The 25,534-nt window shown below is 37.6% G+C and overlaps 1 protein-coding gene across 1 annotated transcript; it reads left to right on the top strand.

Moving 5' to 3' along the window:
• Nucleotides 1-729: 729 nt before the first annotated feature.
• GGS23DRAFT_608397 (formamidase) lies at nucleotides 730-4,722 on the top strand (the record flags this gene model as incomplete). The annotated part of the gene is made up of 11 exons (XM_051520202.1): nucleotides 730-820; nucleotides 902-1,008; nucleotides 1,080-1,252; nucleotides 1,329-2,073; nucleotides 2,819-2,914; nucleotides 2,980-2,998; nucleotides 3,071-3,128; nucleotides 3,181-3,699; nucleotides 3,874-3,977; nucleotides 4,065-4,307; nucleotides 4,427-4,722. 11 exons carry the CDS (start codon nucleotides 730-732, stop codon nucleotides 4,720-4,722), a joined length of 2,451 nt encoding a protein of 816 aa, XP_051366942.1.
• Between the last annotated feature and the right edge of the window lie 20,812 nt (nucleotides 4,723-25,534).

Raw genomic sequence — 25,534 nt, 5'->3', positions numbered from 1 at the left:
TAAAAAAGGAAAAGAATATCTAGAAAGCAAAATAGGAATTATATTATTATTATAAAAGCCTAGAAAATAATAATTAATTAACGCATTTTATTAATAGAAGATAGCTTATATAATAAATTACAGTTAATAATAAAGTTTTAATTATAAAAATATAGTATATAATTATTATTTATATGTTTATAAAAGTTAAGTTAATTATTTTAAGTATAGTTTTATAAGTATGTATTTTTTTCTTTTTCTTTATATAATTTTAAATTATTAATATATATTTTTTATATAGCGAGCAGCATTTGAAACTATAATAATATTTTATATTTAACTTGAAAGTAAATGATAAAAACTTAATATAAAAGAAACTATGCTTTAACTTAATCAGTGCTTTAGTTTATTTAAATAATAATTTAAATTTATTTTATTTAAAACAGAATAGTTATTTTTATTAATTATTTAAACTATAAGTATGATTGCCTACTAGCTTCCCTTAGGCTTCATTGTATAAGAATGGTCACGTGCTACACGCGCCTTATTTAGCTTTATCTTACCTATTACGCATTATTTGTCGTAGGCGATTACATTCTCAAGGATTTGTTCGCTTTATCCGGTTCCTCCTTTCTCTTTCTCGATTGTTACACTATCTCCCGATTTTGAGTATCTCTCCGCGGACGGCCTCCCCACCTATCCGCTATACCCTCATCGATAGCCAGACGGAACATGTCTAGACCAGAGAAAATGAGCAAGACGGAGCCCAAGGGGCCTTTTGACATGTCTCACTTCGACCCAAATGCTGTCTTACGGGGTACTCAGCTCACTCTCGTCGGCGGTATGTCCTTGTGTGCCTAATGTTAAAATAATTGCGTATGGGCTAGTAGTTAACAACCTTCGCCCACTTGTATCTATCTAGCCCATCGAGCCTTGCAGAACCCTGCCCTGTTCACCAATTCCCACTATAAGCAGGCCGCCGTTGCCGTTGGGGTCGGTATTGTCATTCGCTTGGCTATCGCTGTCCCTGTAAGAGACCCCGGTCCGAGGCCGTCTCGCCTGTCGGGACATTTCATGGTGACCATTCCAAACCGCTTTAGATTTTAGGAATCAAGCTTCTGTTGACCGTCTTCTCGTTGGTGTTCGACCTTGACAAGGCTACGTGGGACGATCAATTGGCGAATGGACTTGACTTGGTCGCCAACCACGTCCTCCAAATCCCGCTATTCCTCATGACCCTTATGAGGTACATCACACCAGCGTTGGATAATATGTACGCTCATTCTCCCTGTTTATCTACCCGTCTCCGGCACCGCCGACATTTGCACTCTTTGGTAATTGGTGGATAGGTTTATGGATTCGCTATGTTGGGTAGATACGACCTATCTCGAAAAGCACGCGCATGAGAATCCTGATAGGCTTCGAGGCATGTACTATCCTAACCTCCGCCATTACAAGAAACGGGACGGGAGTACACACTCAACGAGCGCTGCCGAGGCGATTACTATGTTCTTGTGGCGGTTCACCCGGAAAGCTATGGTATCCCTGGCCGTATTTACGCTTTCGTACGCCCCTTATTTCGGTCGATTGGTGCTCCCCGCGGTTAGTTTCTACACATTCAATAAGGCGGTGGGCCTGGGTCCGGCCGCCGTCATCTTCGGCACTGGGCTGTTTCTCCCAAAGCGCTATCTTGTGATATTCTTGCAGACCTATTTTGCGTCCCGTAGCTTAGTGCGAGAGCTACTCGAACCTTATTTCGCCCGCGTTCCCTTCTCCAAGGAACAGAGACGACTTTGGTTTCGTAACCGCGAGGGCCTCCTCTTCGGATTCGGCATTGGGTTTTACGCCCTGCTACGGGTTCCGCTACTTGGTGTGCTGGTATATGGTATCGCCGAGGCGTCGACGGCATACCTTATCACTAAGATTACAGACCCCCCACCAGCGTTCGACGCACCGCGCTCACAGGTGGAGGAATTCTCTGCCAGCCAGCAGGTGTGGAGGAATAGGCATGAGTTTCTCAGCCTCTCGCTAAGGAATCTAGACGATGTCCGTGGAGAACAGCCGCCGGCCGCTTACGATGGCGTGGTCGGGGACGTGAGTGGGAAACCCCAAGAGCAGAAACTCTAGACCACGAGCCCTTAGACGAGAAACGAATCAACAGGCCACTTTTGGATTCCTCTGTAGCTGAATAAGCCGGCTCAATGTTTGGCCTAGGCCTATCTATCACGATCTGTTTTTATGTGTCAAACCCTCAAGCAATGAGAACCTGGCTTACTAGCTATCTCTCGAGGAGTTGCATTTTCTTATCAGCTCTTTAGAGGATATCTCGAATGGCGGGGGGGGGGTATCCCGAAGCCTCCACGTGACGTCCTGGGGATCTTCTCCGGGGTGGGCGTCGCGGATCCCGAGTTGGGTGAATCTTATCTGTACATATGCATGCTGTAGCTCCATGTGCAGCAGCTGCACCGACAAGTCACGATAAGGAGGAAGTCCTTTGCATGTTGGGGGAGGGCCAAGGGGCAACTCAGGATATACACGGGACAACACACACGCTAGGGGGGCAACAGAGCCATACACGATGCCAGCTAGTTGGCGGTTACCACCTTCGTAAGTACGCACCCGGTGAGGGTAGTGTCACGAAGTCGATCACCAGTAGCTGCGGGGTATGTCTGCGCCGGATACTATGAACGGAACGTACACCACGTACAACACTGGGTTTGCATGGTCCTAACTTACCAAGGGATCTGTCTATATAAGCCCTGGGTGCGTCCCGCCTCCCGTATTCCGCTACGGGTATCCATCGCGAGGAGCACGACTACTGCTTGGCATTTACATTCAGACTCCCGAGACCGAAACAACCATGGGTAAGACGGAGATTCGTACGGTTGGAAAGGTTAGCTTTGAGAGGCCGGCGACGGAGCAATCAAATCTCCATGTACGTCGGTCATACAGGACAGCCCGCGGGAGCCATCAGACTCCGAACTAACATTCTCCTTATAGAACAGGTGGCACCCAGATGGTATGTACTACTAAGCACCCATTTCGTTGTTGGGCAGCTTGTTCTACAATACTTACATGCGGATGTGGCTAGTTCCCTTTGCCGGTACCATAAAGGACGGCGAGACTGTCAAAATTGAGTGTCTCGACTGGCAAGCCGAATATCTGCTCCTCGCCCGTCGTATCGACTAATGCCACTCCTAGGACCGGGGGACAGATCGGGAACAACGACAGCGCAGATGACATCCGCGATGTTGACCTCGATAGGTGCCATTGCCTTACGGGTCCTTTCGAGATTGAAGGCGCCGAGCCGGGCGATCTTTTGCTAGTTGAAATCATGGACGTCCAGCCGTTCCAAGACCAGCCGTGGGGATTCACGGGCGTTTTTCATAAGGACAATGGTGGTGGCTTCCTCGATGAGATCTATCCATCCGCCGCAAAGGCCGTCTGGGATTTCGAGGGTATCTTTGCTACCTCTCGTCACATTCCTCACGTGAAGTTCGCAGGGCTCATCCATCCCGGAATCCTAGGATGCGCACCGTCTGCCGAGGTCCTCGCGACCTGGAATAAGCGCGAGGCCGAATTGATATCGGCTAACAAACTGGATAGGAAGGTTGCTTTGCCACCAGATCCAACGGGAGTCCACGCCGGCGCGGCCGACGCGGCGCTTCGTGATAAGATTGGAAGAGAGGGTGCTAGGACGATCCCAGGTCGACCAGAGCAGTAAGGGCCTTCCACAGTCACTCCTAAATGATCTCATACTGTCACGACCGATGGTATCTGTTCCTGAGGGAGATTTGGGGGTCTCCTCGCAGTAGTGTACTCGGTCCTCCTCTCCCGGTTTGGGGAAAATGGGCGTATGTTGGCCGATGAAATCGCTAACCGCGTTTATTCTAGCGGTGGGAACTGTGATATCAAGAACCTCAGCAGAGGTTCCAAGATATACCTGCCAGTCCATGTTCTCGGTGCAAAGTTTAGTGTCGGAGATTTGCACTTCTCACGTGAGTTTTCTAGGATCAGGGGGAAACATCCTCGCCACCCCTCTCCCCCCAGACAACAAAAAGCTGCTCTACGCTGACCTAAGATAGAGGGGGACGGTGAGATTTCTTTCTGTGGAGCAATAGAGATGGCCGGCGTCATAACTATCAACTTCAAAGTCATCAAGGCCGGTGTGGCAAAGCTGAGCCTGAAGTCTCCGATCTATCTACCTGGGCCCGTCGAGCCCCAGTTTGGCCCGGGTCGGTATATTTACTTCGAGGGTTTCTCTGTGGACGAACACGGCAAGCAGCACTATATGGACGTCGCAGTTGCGTACAGACAGACCACTTTGCGTAAGTTGCTTGACAAGGCCCGAGGGGGCACGCTTTCTAATAGACTGAGGGGTCAACGGCAGAAGGAGAGGAGGGGGCCGATGGCGAGTTTGGATTCGAGTGGCTAATTACAACACCAGGCTGCATCGAGTACCTCCGTCGGTTCGGGTATTCCGACTACCAAATTTACCTCCTGCTGTCGTCGGCGCCTATCCAGGGCCACGTGGCGGGTATCGTGGACATCCCGAATGCTTGCACAACCTTGGGCCTGCCTGTCGATATCTTCGATTTTGATATTATGCCCTCTGCACCAGCGGAAATTTTGGATATGGGCAATTGTGTTTTTGAGACTGGAGCGGTCGAAGGCGAGATCACCAATGGGGGGAAGAATAGCGAACATAGCTGGGGTGGTGGGTTGACATATAAGTCATCCTAGACGACACGACCGGATACGTGTTCAGAACAAGGTTGTCGTTGCCGGACGTTCCGTCGCCGGAACTTCGTGAAGGGGAGCCAGAAACCTTATGAAGGGCCCGAGGCACCGCTGATATTGATTGGTATATTATATATATATACAGTACCGTCATCTAGAAATGTGTTGGCTGGGTCGCTGGGTGTAAGAGTATATACAGCTTAGTCACATGTGTTGCAAGCTATTCAGCATTAAGGTAAGGCATCCTAGGTATATAGAGCTAAGTAAGGCACTAGCTTTACGTTACTAGCCGTACCTAATTAAGTCTAAGTAAAGCTAATAGGTTCTTAATTTATACCTAACTTTTAAATATTCAAATTAGTTAAGTATTATATTTTAAGTTTAAAATACGTCGAAGCGCTCCGCGCTTCTCCAGGTTTTCGTGCCGAAAACCTAGAACCTCTCCGAAGGCTAGGGAAAAAGGGGTAAGTAGGAATCGACGCTTGATTGAACTGCGAAAAGGGATTGATTAGTAATCGACTCTTGATTGAACGGGGAGAAATTAACCTGGATTGAACGGGGAGAAACTGACCTGGATTGAACGAGAAACTGACCTAGATTGAACGAGAAACTGACCTGGATTGAACGGGGAGAAACTGACCTGGATTGAACGGGGAGAAACTGACCTGGATTGAACGGGGAGAAACTGACCTGGATTGAACGAGAAACTGACCTGGATTGAACGGGGAGAAACTGACCTAGATTGAATGGGGAGAAACTGACCTGGATTGAACGAGAAACTGACCTGGATTGAACGGGGAGAAACTGACCTGGATTGAACGAGAAACTGACCTAGATTGAACGAGAAACTGACCTGGATTGAACGGGGAGAAACTGACCTGGATTGAACGAGAAACTGACCTAGATTGAACGAGAAACTGACCTGGATTGAACGGGGAGAAACTGACCTAGATTGAATGGGGAGAAACTGACCTGGATTGAACGAGAAACTGACCTGGATTGAACGGGGAGAAACTGACCTGGATTGAACGGGGAGAAACTGACCTGGATTGAACGGGGAGAAACTGACCTGGATTAAACGGGGAGAAACTGACCTGGATTGAACGAGAAACTAACCTCGATTGAATAGGATTGAAATAGGTAGGAAATAGGATTGAACGCGTAGGTAAATAGATGGACGCGTAGGTAAATAGATGGACGCGTATGCTGCGGTTTTATTGGATGCATCCCTTTTAAGCGGGTCATACGAACGTTTAACCAATTAAAACGGCGTATACGAACTTTCAGCTAATAAAAACAGAGTTTCCCCTAAATGACACCCCTTTATAGGGGTATTTACAGGGGTATTTACAGGGGTGTTTAACCCCGCAATTAATTAGCATAACAGGGGGTTATGCGTATTATAACTATCCTCCGGATAGGATTATATTTGATAAATTTATGTAAATAAAGTAAGATAATGATAATATTAAAATATAATTTATATGTATATATAAAATTTATGAAAATTGATAATAATTTAATATACTATTATATGTTTATTACGTAGGTATGCGCCCCTAGTAGGAACCATCCAGCTTACCTAAGCTGGTTAAGCACTTCTATATGTACCTGTAGATTACTCCATACTCTCTAGTAGATTTTCTTCTTTTTAGTTAGTTAATATATACCTTCTTACCCGTATTCTATTACTTCCTTTATGCGTAACTTAATAAGCTATACGTAGCTCTCATTAGTTACGTAATAGTTATAAGCCCGGGGTACTCCTAAGGAGCTATTATTACTTAAGTTATTCTAGCGTAAGTAATGAGGAGGAGCAGAGCGTACGCGATGCTAGAGGCCCGGATAGGTTTACTCGAAAGTATACTCTATTAAAGACTATAATACGTACGATAGTCCGAGATAGATAAAACTAGTACCGCTATATTAATCGAAAGATAAGGAATCTAATGTAGTTATTATATCTTAGCTATGCCCCTTAGTCGTAGAGATGTAGTAATCGCTAGCCCGAAGGCATAAGAGGTAAGGGAAGAAAAGGAATAAAACGTAAAAGTTACTTATTCGGTTATAATAATACGACGAAGTAACTTAAGCGCCTATAATTAAAATAAATATACTAATCAGAGAACGACGAATCTAATAATAAAAACGGATCTTTAATTAAGGTAAAAATAATAAAAATAATAATCTAGCTAGGTAGAAAGTTCGATAATAAATATAGTATAACCCGTACTTACGAAAGCTATGGTTACTATATATAAGTATAAGGCCTATCGTAACGTATTATATAATATATTAAGAGGATATATTTTACCGTATTACTATAGCCTCCTTAGTTTAATTATATCATAAGGAATAATTAAATTAAAAAAGATAATACGGTATATCCCGATCGGTATCTCCCTTTAAAAATTATCGCGAAACTCTATTCTACCGGTTATTATTTAATTACTAAGGCCGAGCCTTTAACTTATTATTTAATATAACGAAGGAATCTCTCTATTATTTTATAGTTAACTTAGCCCGGTTTACCCTTACCGATCTAACCCGATCGGCGTATTCTTTCTTTATTTCGGCTACCTTCTTTTTAATTTCGGCTTATCCCTCTTAGTTAAGGGAATAATAAGGGAGCGGGCGCGTTCCGAGGGTTAACTAGGTATCTCTCCTCTACCTATACGACGTAGAGGTTTTCTTTAACTAAAAAGCTCTAATCCTTACTAGGCCGGGGAAAGGGAAGGAACGGGTCGTAACTTTAACGAAGTTATCGTAACGGAGGTCGGTATCTACCGATACGAGGAAGTAAGGGGGATTAGGTACTAAGGCTATAAAGGAACGGCGGATCTCCGCTTATACGATCGAACGGACGAACGATTTACGGTTAAGGAACTTACCGATCGGCGTACTTTAAGCAAATATTATAACGTTAATAAGGTCGATTTACTTTTAATAATTTACGGCTTACCGGAGACGTTTAACGATACTAACCCTTTCTTTTAAAACCCGAACGTTATAAAATTACTTTACTACCTCGGCGTATTCCCTTATAATATTTAAGGAGTTAAGCCCCTTATTTTCTTAGGCTTAGCGAACGACCTTAATCGGTCGTTTAAAGATAAGATACGGTAAAATGCTGCTTTAAAAACCGTAACTATAGCTATCTTATTAATTTATTAACGCGACGTAATAAATAAATTAAAGGGTTATATTAAGCTCGAGATTACCGTTTTCCTATGCTTATTATAACTAACTAAGTACGTACGCCGCCCGATTAAAGGCGCCGTTCTTAATTATATTAAAACTAAATAATCTTCGGAGCTTAAGAAGATATAGCGCTACGGCGAAGTAAGCCTAGGAGAACTCCTCGGGGTTAGTAATAACTCGTTCGGGATTTATTAGATCCGTATAAATCGTAAAGACTAAAGTAAAGGTAGGGTTATCGAGAAAGTATTAACAGGTTAGGAAGTTAAACGATCCTACCGATTAATAGCTTATTATTTAATACGGGTTTATTTCGAAGGCCGCCTTCTTACCTTCGAAATCGTAGCTTATTATAATATAAAAGGCGCGGATATTTTCGTTAATAAGGTAGGCGTAATAAGCGAGGTATACGAAAAAGTTAGTTAGGATTACCTTCGTTTATTCTTATTACTATTAGTCTATAGTTCGGGGCCGATTAGCGGATAGCCGGAAGGCCTAGGCTATATCGGATCTTAACTCGATCTAACCCCTTCCCGAATCGTAATTATCTAAAGTACTAAGTTAATATTCCTTTATATTACTTTAGTTATTTTTATTACTATAAATCTTCCGTAGGAGCTTTATTAAGTTAGCTAAATCGGCGCGACGTATATCTCTATGAACGAAGGAAAGGGAGAAGGAAAGGGGAACGCTAACGAAGCGGTAGGAAGATATCGTAAAAATAAAAAAAAAAGAATTAAAAGAAGGAAGAAAAGATAATAAATTAAAGGTAAAAATAAGAATTTAAATTAATAATAAAAAAGGTAGGCTAGAGATTAATAAGAATATAATAATTATAAAGGGAGAGTTTTTTAAATGGAATACCTAAAGAGGAAAAAAAGAGGAAGGGAGGGAAACGTATTAACGATATAGTTAGATATACCTTTACGGCTAACGTTTTAGGAAAGCGCGTTTCCCCGTATACGTATAAAGCTATAATAAGAAATACGTTAACTTATAGCTTCCTATTATATGCTCTTAATAAAGTAATAAATACGTACGTTCGTAGACTCATAATTAAACATAAGCTAAGGTAAGTACTATCGAGGCTCTCCTAAGTACGGTACTTACGATCTAAGTAACGTATTCGATTCTTACGTTTTCGTTTAATTTCTCCTTTTATTTCTCGCTATTTTACGGTTCCGATCTATTTTCTCTTTTCCTTTCCTTAGGTCCTCTATCTTCGTTTTAATTCGTTTTTCGATTTTTCTTAATTCTAGATTTATAATTTCGTCGTTCCTATCTTTCTTTTTCTTATATATATATATACTATAAACCCTACCCTCTAAAAAGAGCTCCTAAAACTTAACCGGGTATCCGCCTTTAAGCTACTCGAGTAGCTTAAGGCTACGGAAATTATCGACGAAGAAATCGCCGGGGCTTCCGGGAAGGCCGAAAAGACTAAGAACGATAAGAAGAAAGCCGTAACGTATTAACGGGCTAAGTCGATACCGCCGCCGGTAAAGCTAATAAATAAATAGCCTAACGAATCGTTCCGCCGGCTATCCTTTACCGAGGAATTCCGGAACGTTAATCGATTAATTCTTAAGCCTTAATAAGTACCGTATATCCCGTACTCCCGCCTCCTAAACTAAAGCCCGAAAGTAATTATCGGTTAGTAGCTCCGAGGTATCGAGGAAATTCAGGTAATAAACTAATAACGCTAGGTATATAGCTCTTAATATTAATAAGATCTATTAATCGAAGGTTAAATTAATTAATAATATAATAATTCGTAATATCCGGTTTTATTTTTCAGGTAGGCCGACGGCCGGCCGGTATATTACGTAAGAGATCCTAAGTAAGGATTTTTAAGAGGTTACCTACCTCTAAAGCTATGCTATATCCCTTACCCGTTACGTTTAATCTTTCCGTCGCTAAACGTTATTTATAAAGATTAATAATAAAGACTCGGTTAACGAATATTTCCGTCGATTAGTAACGGATCTTCGTTACGTCGTTAGTTTATTCGTTTAATAATATAAGATACCTAACGAGGTACCTTATCAATACTACGAATACCGGCTCGCCTCTTCCGATACCGCTAAATACGTAGGTATATAACCGTTCTTTTCCTATCGTTTCCTAACCTCCCATCGTATCTTTAGGTACTCTTACGGCGTTTACCTCTTTTTTATTAACGGGATACGTTATAAATTCCGGGACGAGCGGTTTACCTACCTACGGATAAGAATAAATCGCAACCTCCCTCTAATAAAGGATCTAAGCTAAGCCGCGTATCTGCATATAATACGGGTAACGGGAAACGAATTACTAGCTATAATAAACTTAAAAATCGCTACGTTCCGGAGGTCGGGAAGTAAGTAAGTTTTTAGTTTTCTTAATAACCAATAAGTAAGAAATAAAGTAAGAGAATAAAAAGAAAAAGAGAAGTATTAATTAGCGGGTATATATTACTTCTAGCTTATTTTTAGACGCGTATTTCTTTTCTTTCCTTTTTCTTTTACTTTTATTAATATGAATTACTTTCCTTAGTTTCCCTTTAAATATTAAAATATACCTAAATTAAAATATAATAATTTCATAACATTAGGATAGTATTATCCCGGATTCCTAACGATAAACGTAAAGGATAACTTATTTAAGTATAAAAACGCGTTAATCGGCGTTAATAATCTATAGAAATATACTTTCTTTTAAGATAAGAAATAAGAAAGGCGTATTTATTAATATCGTAATTTAAGGTACTAATTTCGTATATAGGCTACCGGTTTAATAACTATATAGAAATAACTTCTTTCCTCCCTTACTTAGGAAAGCGATTATATATTAAGCTCCTAGGCTTTATTATTCTTCGATCGGTATAAATAGGTCGTTTTACGATACTATAACCTTACCGTTTTATAATAAGAGGGTTATTTATATCGTCGGGTCGATCTTCTTAATCCGGATTTATCGTTAAGTATAACTTCGTATTCTTTAAGCTTTTTATTTAATATTTCTACTATAATTTACGCCTTATCGTTCGGGGCTAACTATTTTTCTTCTTCGTCGTCGATTACCGAAGGCATAGGCTCTAGGCCTCCTTTAGCTTAAGGATCGTTAATAATCGTCGATTCCTAGTCCTTATATTTAGTCGGTAGTAAGCGTATACTTTATTCGTCCTTCTTCAGATTCTCTAGCTCTTAAAACCTATTAATGTCTTAGATAAATTTCCGTAGTTTATAGCCTAAAACCGAGTATAATAACGTAACTCTATCCGGTACTTTAAGCTTATAACGATTATAGCCTAAATCTTCGGCGATTAAGTACGGTTTCTTTTAATAATACTTTAGTTTTACGGCTATCGACTTATTTATATATCGTAATATATCGTATAGTAATACGAGGTCGTCGGTTTTTAAGGGCTCTTTTCGTATCCGGTACGCGTTCTTTTCGTTTTAATACCGGGTAGCTTCCTTATATTTAGCCGCTAGAACCTTAGCTACGGCTAATATATCTTTCTAGCGTCTTTCGATTAATCGTACGCGTATAGCTAAAAACGATTCTCGGTTCGGGATATTCTTCTAATTTATAATACGCTAGGTCGGGATAACGGTTTCTATCGGGATAATAGCCTTACGCTTATATATTAATTCGTATAACGATATTCCGTATAAACGCGTCGAAGTCTTATTTACTTATATAATTATCCCTAATAAGTTCGTTTACCTTTAATTATTACCGTTTATACCTTTCATAAAGCCTTCGTAAATTACTTTATATTTAACCTCGATTATACCTTAGAATTACGGGAAATAAGTAATACTAACTTTAACTCTAATACCGATTAGCTTTATTATTTTACGGACCTTCTTTTTATTTTCGGAACCGTTATTATATTTAATTATTAGGGGTACGCCGTATTATAGGAATATCTACTCCTAAAGGAACTTAGCGATCGTCTTAAAATCTATCTTTTTAATAGCTCGGGCTTTGAAAAAACCGGATAATTCGTTTCGTACTTCGATTGTTACGATAAATCCGTTATTTATTAATATATACTATACGTTTACTACCTAATAAGTAAGAACGTTAACTAGCTCGTTATATAAAGCGGGATTAACTTTCCGGGTATTATTTTCTTTTTAATATCCAAGATACGATTTAACCTCTCGGGCGACGTATTCGAATATACCGCGTTAATAATATAGTTTAGTTATCCGATCGTAAGTCGAAATACGTCCCTTATAGCCGAAATCCTCGTAGTAGTTCTTAATAATAACTTTACGTAGTTTCTTTTAGTTAATAACTCGTCGTATGCCTTTATACTTCTCGGGCTTCCTCTATAGGATACCTTCCGAAACGACGTATTTAAGCGCTTCCTTTTTAAACCGAGTTTATCGCTTTTAATACCTTATTAATCGGTTATCTCTTAGTCGGGTAGGTAATTAAAATCGCGTAAGAAACGTTATTATTTCTTACGAGTTTATTAATTATTCTTTCGGCGGTTATAACGGTAAGGCTTTATCGTTAGATTATTCGGCGGCGTTAAGTAATACGGCTATATTCGCGTATATTATATTAAGTTATATATTAAGAAAGTCCTTTATATCGCCTTCTTATTAATCGTCGTCGTTATCGCTTAAGCCGTTAGGTTTACGTAAGAAATCGTCCGTAGCGGAGTATTTCTTACTGGGTACATGTTAAATATCGAAGCTAAATATCTTAATATAAGTTATTTACTTAATAAGGATAGCGTTTAAGAGACTAGAGAACCCGTCGTTAAGTTAAGCGATTAGTACTTTAACGTCGGTTTTAAGTACGTAGTAAATATCGTAAAGGTAGTTTCGAAGCTGACGTAGGAACTTAACGACTCTTAAATACTTTCGTTTCGTAATATCGTAATTTAACTCTACCCTTTTCTAGATCCCTAACTCGTATCTCGAAGGTTTAAAGTTACCTTTATTATTATCTTAACCTAATACGTAGCCTTAACCGTCTTTTAATACGTCGACTTTTACTTAGATTAATTATTCGATAATATAATCTAAAATAATAAATACTAATACGTTAATAAGGATAGTTTTAAGCGAATTTATAATATATTATTAATTGATACTTTAAATAAAGTATACTTCCTTACGTATTAATACTAGGAAGGGTTTAGCGACTATAGCGTAATAATCGATTTATATCTCAAAGAAAACCATAATATTAATAAAAGACCTTACTTCGTTTATATTCTTATATAACTTCTACTTTAAGATCTTAATTATCTTCGCTTCCGAGGGCTTCCTACCGTTTATACCGTATAAATATCCGACGATTATCGTATTACTTTTTTACTAAATAGATTTAACGGCGTTAGTAGTAGTACCGGTTAATTCGGAGTTTAAGAAAACGGCGTCGATATTCTTTAAGTGCTTTAAGATAAAGCGTTATATTTCCGGAAAAGCCTCCTGGTTATCGTATCTCGATACCGGCCCTTTAATACTAACGTCGTCAAAGAAGGGCTCGCATTTAATAAGAATTAAATCGTAAAGAATTCGTATAACGGCTGAGAAAAAAGCGGTAACTAAGTTCGTCGCGTCTTATAATAGAGTCGTTATACGTAAAAGGCTAATAAGAATAGCGAACGTAGTTAGATTACGGCTCGTTTCCGTTAGCGTTATTTAGTCGTACCTAGAAAAAAAGTCGACGACTATAATAATTAAATATATAGCGAATTCTTAAGTAAAGAAGTCTTTATTTCGGGATAGGAAGGCGTCGCGAATAATCTAGGCGTTAAGTTTTATCGTAGAGTTAATAAGTCGTAAACTACTATCTTTCTTCTCGACTACGAATTACGTATTTCGATAAAAACCGTAACTCTTTTCTAGGATTCCGTTCTTTAGTCGTATACGTAAGAGTTCGATTACTCGTTCCTTAAGGGATATTAGGATAGGGATACCCTTAGCTTATTAGGCGTTATATAATACCGTTCTAATCTTATAATCGAGGTAAACCTTAGGTTAGATTTTCCTGATTTTAAAGAAATCCTAGGCTAGGGCTATCTCTTTTCGGTATAGGATTTTAATAAGTACGTCTTTCTCTTAATCGGTTAGTTCCGTATTTAATAAACCTACTTTAATAGCGTTAAGTCTTTCCGTTATTAATCTAATACCCTAGGAATTACTAGCGAATCTTAGTATAATATTCTTATAGGGTTTATCGCGCTATAATATATCTAGTAGCTCGTACTTCGATTTAACCTTCCCTAATACTTAATCCTTTTAATCGGGTATTCTTAACGGTATTTATCCGTCTAACGGTACGTTATTTACAGGCTAAACTTTACGCGACTTAAGCTTATATATGGTATTAATTAAAAACGTACGTTTAGCTTAGTAAGTTAATTCCGAAATAAGGGCTAGGTTTCGCTTATATTATTTCGATTCTTACGTCGTATATCGAAATACCTTCGTAACGGCTTTATTAAAGACGTAAATGAATTCTTTGTCGCTTAATTTAGCGATCGCTTTATTTCCCTTATCCAGACTAAGTTCGAAGGCCGATAAGTCCTTAGCTTCGGAAATAAGTACTGCCTTTATATCGTCGTCGTAAAAGCAGGTATAATTAATTTTAGCTTAGAGGCTAGCGTCGGTTTCTAGGTATTCGACTAGTGAACAGGAGCAGCGTAGGCACGCTATGATGGAGGCACGAAATAAGGACTGCCTAACTACTAATAACTGGCCTAGTACCAATTAACTAAGATCATAGCTATAAATAGCTATAATCGGTTAATCGGCTAGCTAAAAACGGCAGCTGGGAAAGGGACTTAGAAAAGGGTAACGAGGATAGCTAGAAAGGCATGGTAAGAAACGAGTAAATAGCTATAGGTCGTGGTATCTATAGGTCTAAGTCTAACTGATGAAAATATAAGTACGCGACCTATATAAATATATATCGAAAAGGCTACGTAGCCTAGATCCACCGCACTACTATACTAGGAATGCGTTTTTAGACCTATATACGTTATTAAAGCGGCCTAAGGTATTAATAGTATTTAGTTTTCTTCATCGCCGAGTATAAGGCTTAGTAACGTATCGCTTCTTAAGTCGATAACGAGAGGGATTATTATCCTAGCCGAGCTAAAGTTAACGGTTCCTATTATAGTAGTGCGGTGGATCTAGGCTACGTAGCCTTTTCGATATATATTTATATGGGTCGCGTACTTATATTTTCGTTAGCTAGATTTAGACCTATAGATATTATAGCCTATAGCCATTCATTCGTTTCTTGCTATGCCTTTTTAGTCATCCTCCTTTACCCTTTTCTTAGTCTCCCCTTTCCTAGCTGCCGTTTTTAGCTGGCCGATTAACCGACTATAGCTATTTATAGCTATGATCTTAGGTTAATCGGCACTAGGCTAGTTATTAGTAGTTAGGTAATCCTTATTTCGTGCCTTTATCATAGCGTACCTACGCTACTCCTGTTCACTATAAAGATACTTCTGTCGAATTTAAGTTTTATACGGGACTAAAAGATAAAGTTTATACTAAGTAATAAAGGATAATTAACGAACCTATCTTTAACGACGTAAATCGGTAAGCGGAGGTAGTAATCGGTAAGCTAGATAGGACCGTCGATTATTCCTACGTATAGGGTCTTTATAAAGGATCTAAAACCTCGTTATATCGCCTTAGTATCGGTTATAAGGAGACGCTACTTCTTTATGTAGCTTTTTACGATTATGCTAAACTACGTCCCTATATCGATTACTATAAATACGAGAGCTTCGTTCCCGTTAAGTCTTACGTTAACTACTAGCTTAAGGAAAGGCCGGATATAGTTCCTAATATTCCTTGCGATAATAGAATTTACCGATATTTTATTCGAAGGATCGGTAAACAGAGAGGTAGTTTACGGTACGCTAGGTATTTTAACGCTTTTTTCCTGATCCTTTTATACCTATTCCTTTATAATCTTAATAACCTTAAGCTAACCTTCGTTAATCTCTATAGCGTATATCGTAAGGTACTTAACTACTTATTCCGAAAACCTAGGTATAAATTTAATTAAGTCGTCCTACGAAACCTTAAAGCGTTTCCTATTAGTCTTATTAATCTTATCTAGTTAAAACTCTCTTAATAATTCATTAATAGTCTTCGCCTTCCTAGCTTAATCGTTCGTATTCGAAGTAGTATTTTTCCCGGCTTTAGCCGGTTTACGTTTTAGTTATAACGATAGAGCTTTTATATCTTTTTAATTAGGTATCTCTTTCTCGATATACTCGCCGTTAGAACCTTTAGCTCGCTTAATTACGTTAACTTCGATTAAATCCGTTTTAATAATACCCTTATAATAATAGATACCTTCGTCGTCGATAAGACCCTTAGTTTAATTATAACCTAAGATCTTAATTTCGTATAATTCGTAGCTATATTTACGTTCGACTATTTAAATAACGTTAATCTTCGATATAGCTCTAGGTATCTCTTCCTACTTTAATATTACTTCCTCGTTCTTAAAGTATCGTAGGTTAAAGGATATAAGCTTTAGCTTCTCGGTTAAGTAATAATATACTATCCTACGTACCTACTCTAGAGATTCCTTACTTTAATACGCCTAGAATAAAATATAATAAGCGATCGGTTCTCCTTTACGCTTAGCTTAGGTAATAATCGATCCTAAGATTAATATTAACTCTAGCTTATTTAGGTTTCCGTTCTCGAGGTAGTATAGTCGCTTATTATTCCTATAGCAGAACCGATTCTACATTATATCCGTTAGTAGCGGGTAGCGGGCATAGTTATAAAGCCGATCGAAAGTATTATAAAACTAGCGTTCGAATTCCTTATAATTACTCGACTAAGTTAATAAAATCTTACTACGTATGCTTCGGTAGTTTAATATAATACTACGTCTAAAGCTTATTAGGATTCTTTCGTTAATTTATAGGTTATAAATACTTAGGTTCCGAACCGCGTTTACTAAGAACGGGTTTTCTTATTAATATTATTAATCGGCGCCGTACGTATTCCTAGAGCTATAAGAGCTACTCTCTTAATAGTAGTTCCACGAAGTTATTTTTATTTCTAAAGCGTTAAGTCGGTCGTAGAGGGCCTATATACTAGCTTCTTAACTAGTATTTAGGTAGTCGTAAGAAGGTCTAGGCTATGAAGGAAGCGGTAATAAAGGCATCTAAAGGCTAAGAGTCGTTAATCGTTAAATTATTTATATTATAAGCTTCTCGGGTTTTTTAAAAGTTACCGTTTTATACTATCGTCGTTCTTTGGTTTAGTTCCTATCGGTAATTTATATTACTATACGACGTTCCGCTTACTTATAAAGCTAGGTATAGAAAGTCCGATAGTCGATATCTCTGATCTTATTATGGTTATAGTTTTCCGTTTTATAGATCTTTATAATTAAAAACATTAAAAGTTTATCGGTTAAGTATCCTACTTCTTAAGAAAGCTTTCCGTTATCGTTTACGAGTTAAGAAAGACGTTTATAGTTTATAAGATAGGTAAAGATCGCTTTAGGATCGTAAATTATATTACTTCGTTTTAGTTATACGAGTTTTCGTTTAACGTTAGCTTAGCTTAGTTTATTAATAATCTTAAAACGGTACTTTAGGGCTATAACGATAACTCTTTAGATCGTTTAATCCTTTATAACGTCGTTAATACGCTCTCTAAGAATCTTAGTTATAATTTATTCGCCGATCGCCTTAATCTTATCGTCGTCGTTTATACGGTAGCGGTTAAATAATCGATCTACCTTCTTTAGTTATTAAGTTACGTTACGTTTATTAAACTTAAGCCTAAGGTAATCGATAGGGTTTAGGAATCTAATGGTTAGTATTACGATAGTCGAGATAGCTACCGGTATATTTTAGCTACTAGAGGCCCCGTTATTATTATTTTAAGATAATGCTATTAGGATTAGCGGAATAAGTATAGAGCTACGGGTAAGGGGTAGCTAAGTAGGAGTTTTGTCGTTATTTTCCTTCTCTTTAGGCGGCGGTAAGAGCGGAGAGCTAGTATCGATTCTTAAGGTCTTTATTAGTAGTTTAGTCTTTATTACTTTCAGTCCCGATGGCGATTTACTCCGTTTCTTAGCTACGGACTCCGTCTAGTTTATCGGTACGAGGTATAAAGTAGAAAGAGAGGTAGTAAAGGTCTTATTATCTAATATAAGGGTAAAGGTAAGATAGCTATTATTTATGTCCTAATACTTTTCCTCTGGTATAGGTATGTCGTTATTTATTATATTATCTTGATCGATAGAATCCGGGTATTATACGAGCTTTTTTAATCAGTTAACGCCTAATTAGAGTACGAGGCGTATTCCCTAGATTAAAAGTTTAATTATTATAAATAAGTCGACGATAATCCCTTTTATTAAGGTTTAAAACTCCTAACGTGTCACGTAGTAATTAAACCAGCCTATATAAGCCTACATACCGCAAAGCGTGAATGTAGGCGTCTACGTTTTACGTAACATAACGTATAATCTTCGTTAAAGTAATACGTATAGGGGATAGATCCCGACTAGAGGATCGCGTTAGATCCGATACCGGTTATAGCCATAGGCCGGTTTCGATTTAACGGGAGCTATTTAATAGTATTAGCGGTATTACCGCTAGGCGCCGTTTTACGCCTATGTTAGTACTTCTTATTATACTAGCTATTAGTTAATAATATAAAGCTCGCTTATATATAGGTATACTATAGTGGTACGGTAGATCTAGGCTACGTAGCCTTTTCGATGTTTATTTATATGGGTCGCGTATTCATATTTTCATTAGTCAGACTTAGACCTGTAGCTATTACAGCCATCAGCCATTTACTCGTTTCTTGCCATGCCTTTCTAGCTATCCTCCTTTACCCTTTTCTAGTCTCTTCTCTCCCTTTCCCAGCTGCCGTTTTTAGCTAGCCGATTAACTAATCAGCTGTTTACAGCTGTAATCTTAGGTTAATCGGCACTGGGCCAGTTGTTGGCAGTTGGGCAGTCCTTTTCGTGCCTCCGTCAGCGTGCCCACGCTGCTCCTGTTCAATACCTATTAGCTCGACTTTAGTTCCGTTTCCCTAATCCTTTATATCTACGTAATCCTATTAATATTAATTTCTAGTCCTCCTTAAAGCTATCGGTTATTAATAGCTATTAGTTTATTAATCTTATCTATGCTATTAATGTTAACATCTATATTATATCGTATATTATATCGTCGAGTTACTACGTTTAGATATCCTAAAATACTTCTTACATAATAAGTTATTAATATTTATATATTTAGTTTATATTAATTAATAGGTTTAGAGGGAAAAAGAAGCTATCGTAAGTTCGATTAAAGCATAATTACTATTAGCCTTTATCCGTCCTTAGTATTAATAAGGGAGTAGCGGGTCGTATAGGTTATCGTAATTTATATTAAGGCGTTCATACGTCTTCTATATAATAAATAAATAACTATAAGGGGGTTATCCTAATCGCTATAAGCGTTATTTACTTACGCAATATATATTATATTATTAGCGGTTCGAAGAAGCGGTTAGTATCGAGGGCTAAGTACTCTTCCTAATAGCGGTAGTATTACGATAAAAGTTTCTCGGGTTTTACGGGTGCCTCTATATAGCAGATAAATAATCATACGAAGGTTATCTTAATCGCTATAAACGCGGTTTAATTATCGTATCGTATCGTAATATCGATAACGTAAAGGCGTTATCGGTATTTAAGGGCTAAGCGTTATTCTAGTAATAGTAATATCGTTATAAAAGTTCTCGGGCTTATACGTACCTTCCTATAGTAAATAAATAACTATAAGGCGGGATACTCCGTTTAACGTAAAACGCGGACTACTTCGCGGGTTATATAGCGGCGCTAACGGCGATCGGTATCCTTTAAATCCTTATAGCGTAATAAAAATTCCGTAAACTAAAGGTTAAGGGGTCGAAAAGTTATAAAATAGTCGCTATTAAGGAGGAATAAAGCGTACGCGATACTAAAGGCCCGGATAGGTTTACTCGAAAGTATATTCTATCGAAGACTATAATACGTATAATGGTCTAAGATAAATAAAACTAATACCGCTATTAATCGAAAGATAAGGAATTTAATGTAGTTATTATATCTTAGCTATGCCCTTTAGTCGTAAAGATATAATAGTTACTAGCCCGAAGGTATAAGAGGCAAGGGGAAAAAAGGGGTAAAACGCAAAAGTTACTTATTCGGCCATAGCGGTACGACGAAGTAACTTAAGCGCTTATAATTAAAATAGATATATTAATCGGAAAACGACGAATCTAATAATAAAAACGAATCTTTAATTAAGGTAAAAATAATAAAGATAGTAATCTAGTTAGGTAGTAAACTCGATAATAAGTATGGCATGGCCCGTACTTACGGGAACTATAGTTACTCTATATAGGCATAAGGCCTATCGTAGCGTATTACGTGATGCATTAAGAGGGCATGTCTTACCGCACCACTACAGTATTAAAATATAAATAATAGCTATCTTATCTTTACCCCTATATTAAATAATAAGACCCTTATTATTTCCCTTTTTACTTTATATCTCGTACCGTTAGATTAAACGGAATTCGTAGCTAGGAAACGAAGTAAATCGTTATTAAGCCCTAAAGTAGTAAAGACTAAACTAGTAATAAATACCTTAAGAGTTAATACTAGTTCTCCGTTCTTATATCCGCTCGAAGAAGAGAAGAACGACGATAAAACTCCTACTTAGCTACCCCTTATTCGTAGCTCTATACTTATTTCGTTAATCCCTATGTCATTATCTTAGAATAGTAATAACGGGACCTCTAGTAGTTAGAATATACCGATAGCTACCTCGACTATCGTAATATTAATTATTAGATTCCTAAACCCTACCGATTACCCTAGGCTTAAGTTTAATAAACGTAACGTAACCTAGTAACTAAAGAGGATAAATTAATTATTTAACCGCTACCGTATAGGCGACGACGATGAGATTAAAGAAATCGGTAAATAAACTACGATTAAGACTATTAAGGAGCGTATTAATAATGTTATAAAGGATTAGACGATTTAAAAAGTTATCGTTATAGCCCTAAAGTATCGTTTTAAGATTACCGATAAACAAAGCTAAGCTAACGTTAAACGAAAACTCGTATAACTAAAACGACGTAACGTGATTTACGATCCTAAGGCGATCTTTACCTATCTTATAAACTATAAACGTCTTTCTTAACTCGTAAACGATAACGGAAAGCTTCCTTAGAAAGTAGAACGCCTAACCGATAAACTCTTAATATCATTAATTATAAAGCTCTATAAAACGAAAGACTATAACTATAATAAGATCAGAAATATGGACTACCAGACTTTTTATACCTAGCTTTATAAGTAAGCGGAACGTCGTATAATAATATAAATTACTAACAGTAATTAAGCTGAAGAACGTCGATAATAAAAAACGGTAACTTTCGAAGAACCCGAGAAGCTTATAATATAAATAATTTAACGATTAGCGACTCTTAGCCTTTAAATACCTTTACTACCGCCTTCCTCGTAACCTAAATCCTCTTACGGCTACTTAAATACTAGTTAGAAAGTTAATATATAAGCCCTTTACGACCGATTTAACGCTCTAAAGATGAAGATAACTTCGTAGAACTACCGTTAAGAGAATAACTCTTATAAGCCTAAGGATACGTACGACGTTAATTAATAATATTAATAGGAAAACCCGTTCTTAGTAAACGCGGTTCGGAACTTAAGTCTTTATAACTTATAAACTAACGAAAGAACCCTAATAGATTTTAAACGTAATACTATATTAAACTACCGAGGCATACGTAGTAAGATATTATTAACCTAATCGAATAATTATAAGGAATTCGAATATTAATTTCACGGTACTTTCGATTGGCTTTATAACTATACCCGTTATCCGTTACTAATATATATAACGTAGAATTAGGTTCATTATAGGAGCGAAAAGCGATTATACTACCTCAAGAACGGAAACCTGGAAAAGTTAGTATTAATATTAATCCTAGGATTGATTTTCGCCTAAGCTAAGCGTAAAGAAAAGCTGATTACTTATTATATCTTATTCTACGTATACTAAAATAAGGAATCTTTAAGGTAAATACGTAGGATAACATATTACTACCTAGTCGGAAAGCTAAAGCTTATACCCCTCGACTTCCGATACTTTAAAAACGAGGAAGTAATATTAAACAAAGAGGAGGTACCTAAAGCTATATTGGAAATTAACGTTATTTAAATAGTCGAACGTAAATATAACTACGAATTATATGAAATTAAAATCTCAAGTTATAACTAAACGAAGGATTTTATCGACGACGAAGGTATTTATTATTATAAGGGTACTGTAGTGGTGCGGTGGATCTAGGCCACGTAGCCTTTTCGATATCTATTTATATGGGTCGCGCACTCATATTTTCATCAGTCAGACTCAGACCTGTAGCTATCACGATAGCCATCACAGCCTTATAGCTATTCACTCGTTTCTTGCCATGCCTTTTCTCGCTATCCTCGTTATCCTTTTATAGTCTCTCCTCTCCTTTCCCAGCTGCCGTTTTCAGCTGGCCGATCAACCGATTACAGCTATTTACAGCTGTGATCTTGGTTGATCGGCACTGGGCCAGTTATTGGTAGTTAGGTAGTCCTTTTCTCATGCCTCCGTCAGCGTGCCTACGCTGCTCCTGTTCAGTACTATTAAAACGGACCTAGTCGAAGTGAACGTAATTAAGCATGCTAAAGATTCTAACGGCGAACATATCAAGAAAGAAGTACGCGATTAAGAGAATATAAAAGTCCTATCGTTATAGCTGAGACGTAAATAGATTAAAGCCGGGAAGAATGCTACTTTAAATACGAACGACTAAGCTAGGAAAGCGAAAACTATCGATGAATTATTAAGAAAGTTTTAGTTAGAGAAGATTAATAAGAATAATAGGAAACGCTTCGAGGTTTCGTAGGACGACCTAATTAAGTTTATACCTAGGTTTTCGGAATAGGTAATTAATTACTTCATAACGCACGTGATAAAGATTAACGAAGGTTAGTTTAAGGTTATTAAGATTATAAAGAAATAAGTATAAAAGGATCGGGAAGAAAGCATTAAAATACCTAACGTACCGTAAACTACTATCCCGTCGATTAACCCTTCGAATAAAATATTAGTAAATTCTATTATCGCGAAGGATACTAGGAACTATATCCGGCCTTTTCCTAAGCTAGTAATTAATGTAAGACCTAACGGGAACGAAGCTTTCGTATCTACGGTAATCGATATAGGGACGTAGTTTAATATAATCGTAAAAAAGCTACGTAAAGAAGTAGCGTCTCCTTATAACCGGTATTAAGACGATATAGCGAGGTTTTAAATCCTTTATAAAGACCTTATATATAGGAATAATCGACGGTTCTATCTAACTCGCTGATTACTACTTCCGTTTACCGATTTACGTTATTAAAGATAGGTTCGTTAATTACGCCTTTTGATTTAATATAAACTTTATCTTTTAGTTTTATATGAAACTCGAATTCGACGGAAGTACCTTTATAGGAACCGTTAACTTTAGCTCGGCCCGGATAATAATCCCTCTCGCTATCGACGTAAGAAACAATACGTTACTAAGCCTTATACTCGGCGATTAAAAAAACTAGATACTGTAGTGGTGCGGTGGATCTAGGCCACGTAGCCTTTTGGATGCGTATTTATATGGGTCGCGCACTCATATTTTCATTAGTTAGACTTAGACCTGTACCCATCACTTGTTACAGCTATTCACTCGTTTTTTACCATGCCTTTTCTCGCCCTCCTCGTTGCCCTTTTCTAGTTCCCTTTCCCAGCTGCCGTTTTCAGCTGGCCGATCAACCGATTACAGCTGTTTACAGCTGTGATCTTGGTTGATCGGCACTGGGCCAGTTGTTGGCAGTTGGGTAGCCGTTTCGTGCCTCCGTCAGCGTGCCCACGCTGCTCCTGTTCAATACTATTAATACCCTAGGCCTCTTTAATAACGTATATAGGTTTAAATACGCGTTCTTAGTTAAGTACCTAGAAGCCGACGTTAGCCTCTAGGCTAAAATTAATTATACCCGCCTTTATAACGACGATACGAAGGTAGTACCTATCTTTAAAACAAAGGACTTATCGGCCTTCGAACTTAGTTTCGATAAAGAGGATAAGGCGATCGTTAAATTAAGTAACGAAGAATTCCTTTGCGTCTTTAATAATGCCGTTACGAAGGTAATTCGATATACGACGTAAGAGTTGAAATAATATAAGCGAGGCCTACCCCTTATTTCGGAATTAACTTACTAAGTTAAACGTACGTGTTTAATTAATACTATATATAAACCTAAATCGCGTAAAGTTTAGTCCGTAGATAACGTATGTTAGATGGCTAGATACCGTTAGAAATATTAAATTAAAAGGATTATGTATTAAAGGAAATTAAATCGAAGTACGAGCCGTTAGATATATTATAACGCGATAGATCCTATAAGAATATTATACTAAGATTCGTTTATACCTCCCGAGGTATTAGATTAATAACGGAAAGGCTTAACGTTATTAAAGTAAGTTAATTAGATACGGAATTAATCGATTAGGAGAAAGACGTACTTATTAAGATCCTATACCTAAGAGAGATAGCCTTAGCTTAGGATTTCTTTAAAATCAGAAAAATTCGACCTAAGGTTTACCCTGATTATGAAACTAGAACGGTATTATATAACGCTAGGTAGGCTAAGGGTATCCCTATCCTAGTATTCATTAAGGAACGAGTAATCGAAGTCTTACGTATACGATTAAAGAACGAAATCTTAGAAGAAAGTTACGGTTCTTATTAAAATATATAATTCGTAATTAAAAAGAAAGATTAGTTTACGACTTATTAACTCTGCGATAAAACTTAACGCCTAAATTATTCGTAACGCCTTCCTACCCTGAGATAAAGATTCCTTTATTTAAGAATTCGTTATATATTTAATCCTTATAATCGTCGACTTTTTCTTTAGATATAACTAAGTAACGTTAGCGGAAACGAACCGTAACCTAACTACGTTCGTTACTTTTATTAGCCTTTTACGTATAACGACTCTACTATAGGACGCGACGAACTTAGTTACTGCTTTTTTCCAAGCCGTTATACGAATTTTTTATAATTTAATTCCTATTAAATGCGAGCCCTTCTTCGACGACGTTAGTGTTAAAGGGCCGGTATCGAGATACGATAACTAAAAGGCTTTTCCGGAAATACGACGCTTTATCCTAAAGTACTTAAAGAATATCGACGCCGTCCTTCTAAACTTCGAATTAACCGGTATTATTATTAACGCTATTAAGTTTACTTAATATAAAGATAGTATGGTAATCGTCGGATATTTATACGATATAAACGGTAGGAAGCCCTCGGAAGTAAAGATAGTTAAGATTTTAGCATAGACGCTAAATAGGAATATAAACGAAGTAAGGTCTTTTATCGGTATTACGGTTTTCTTTAGGATATAGATCGACTATTACGTTATAATCGCTAAACCCTTCCTAATATTAATACGTAAGGAAGTATACTTTTTTTCAGATATCGATTAATAATATATTATAAATTCGCTTAAGATTATT

Source organism: Durotheca rogersii (genome assembly GCF_024521655.1).
Source record: "Durotheca rogersii strain YMJ 92031201 chromosome Unknown GGS23scaffold_83, whole genome shotgun sequence".
NCBI lineage: Eukaryota > Fungi > Ascomycota > Sordariomycetes > Xylariales > Xylariaceae > Durotheca > Durotheca rogersii.
Note: the sequence above shows the minus strand (reverse complement) of the source record. Positions and strands in the feature narration are given on the sequence as shown.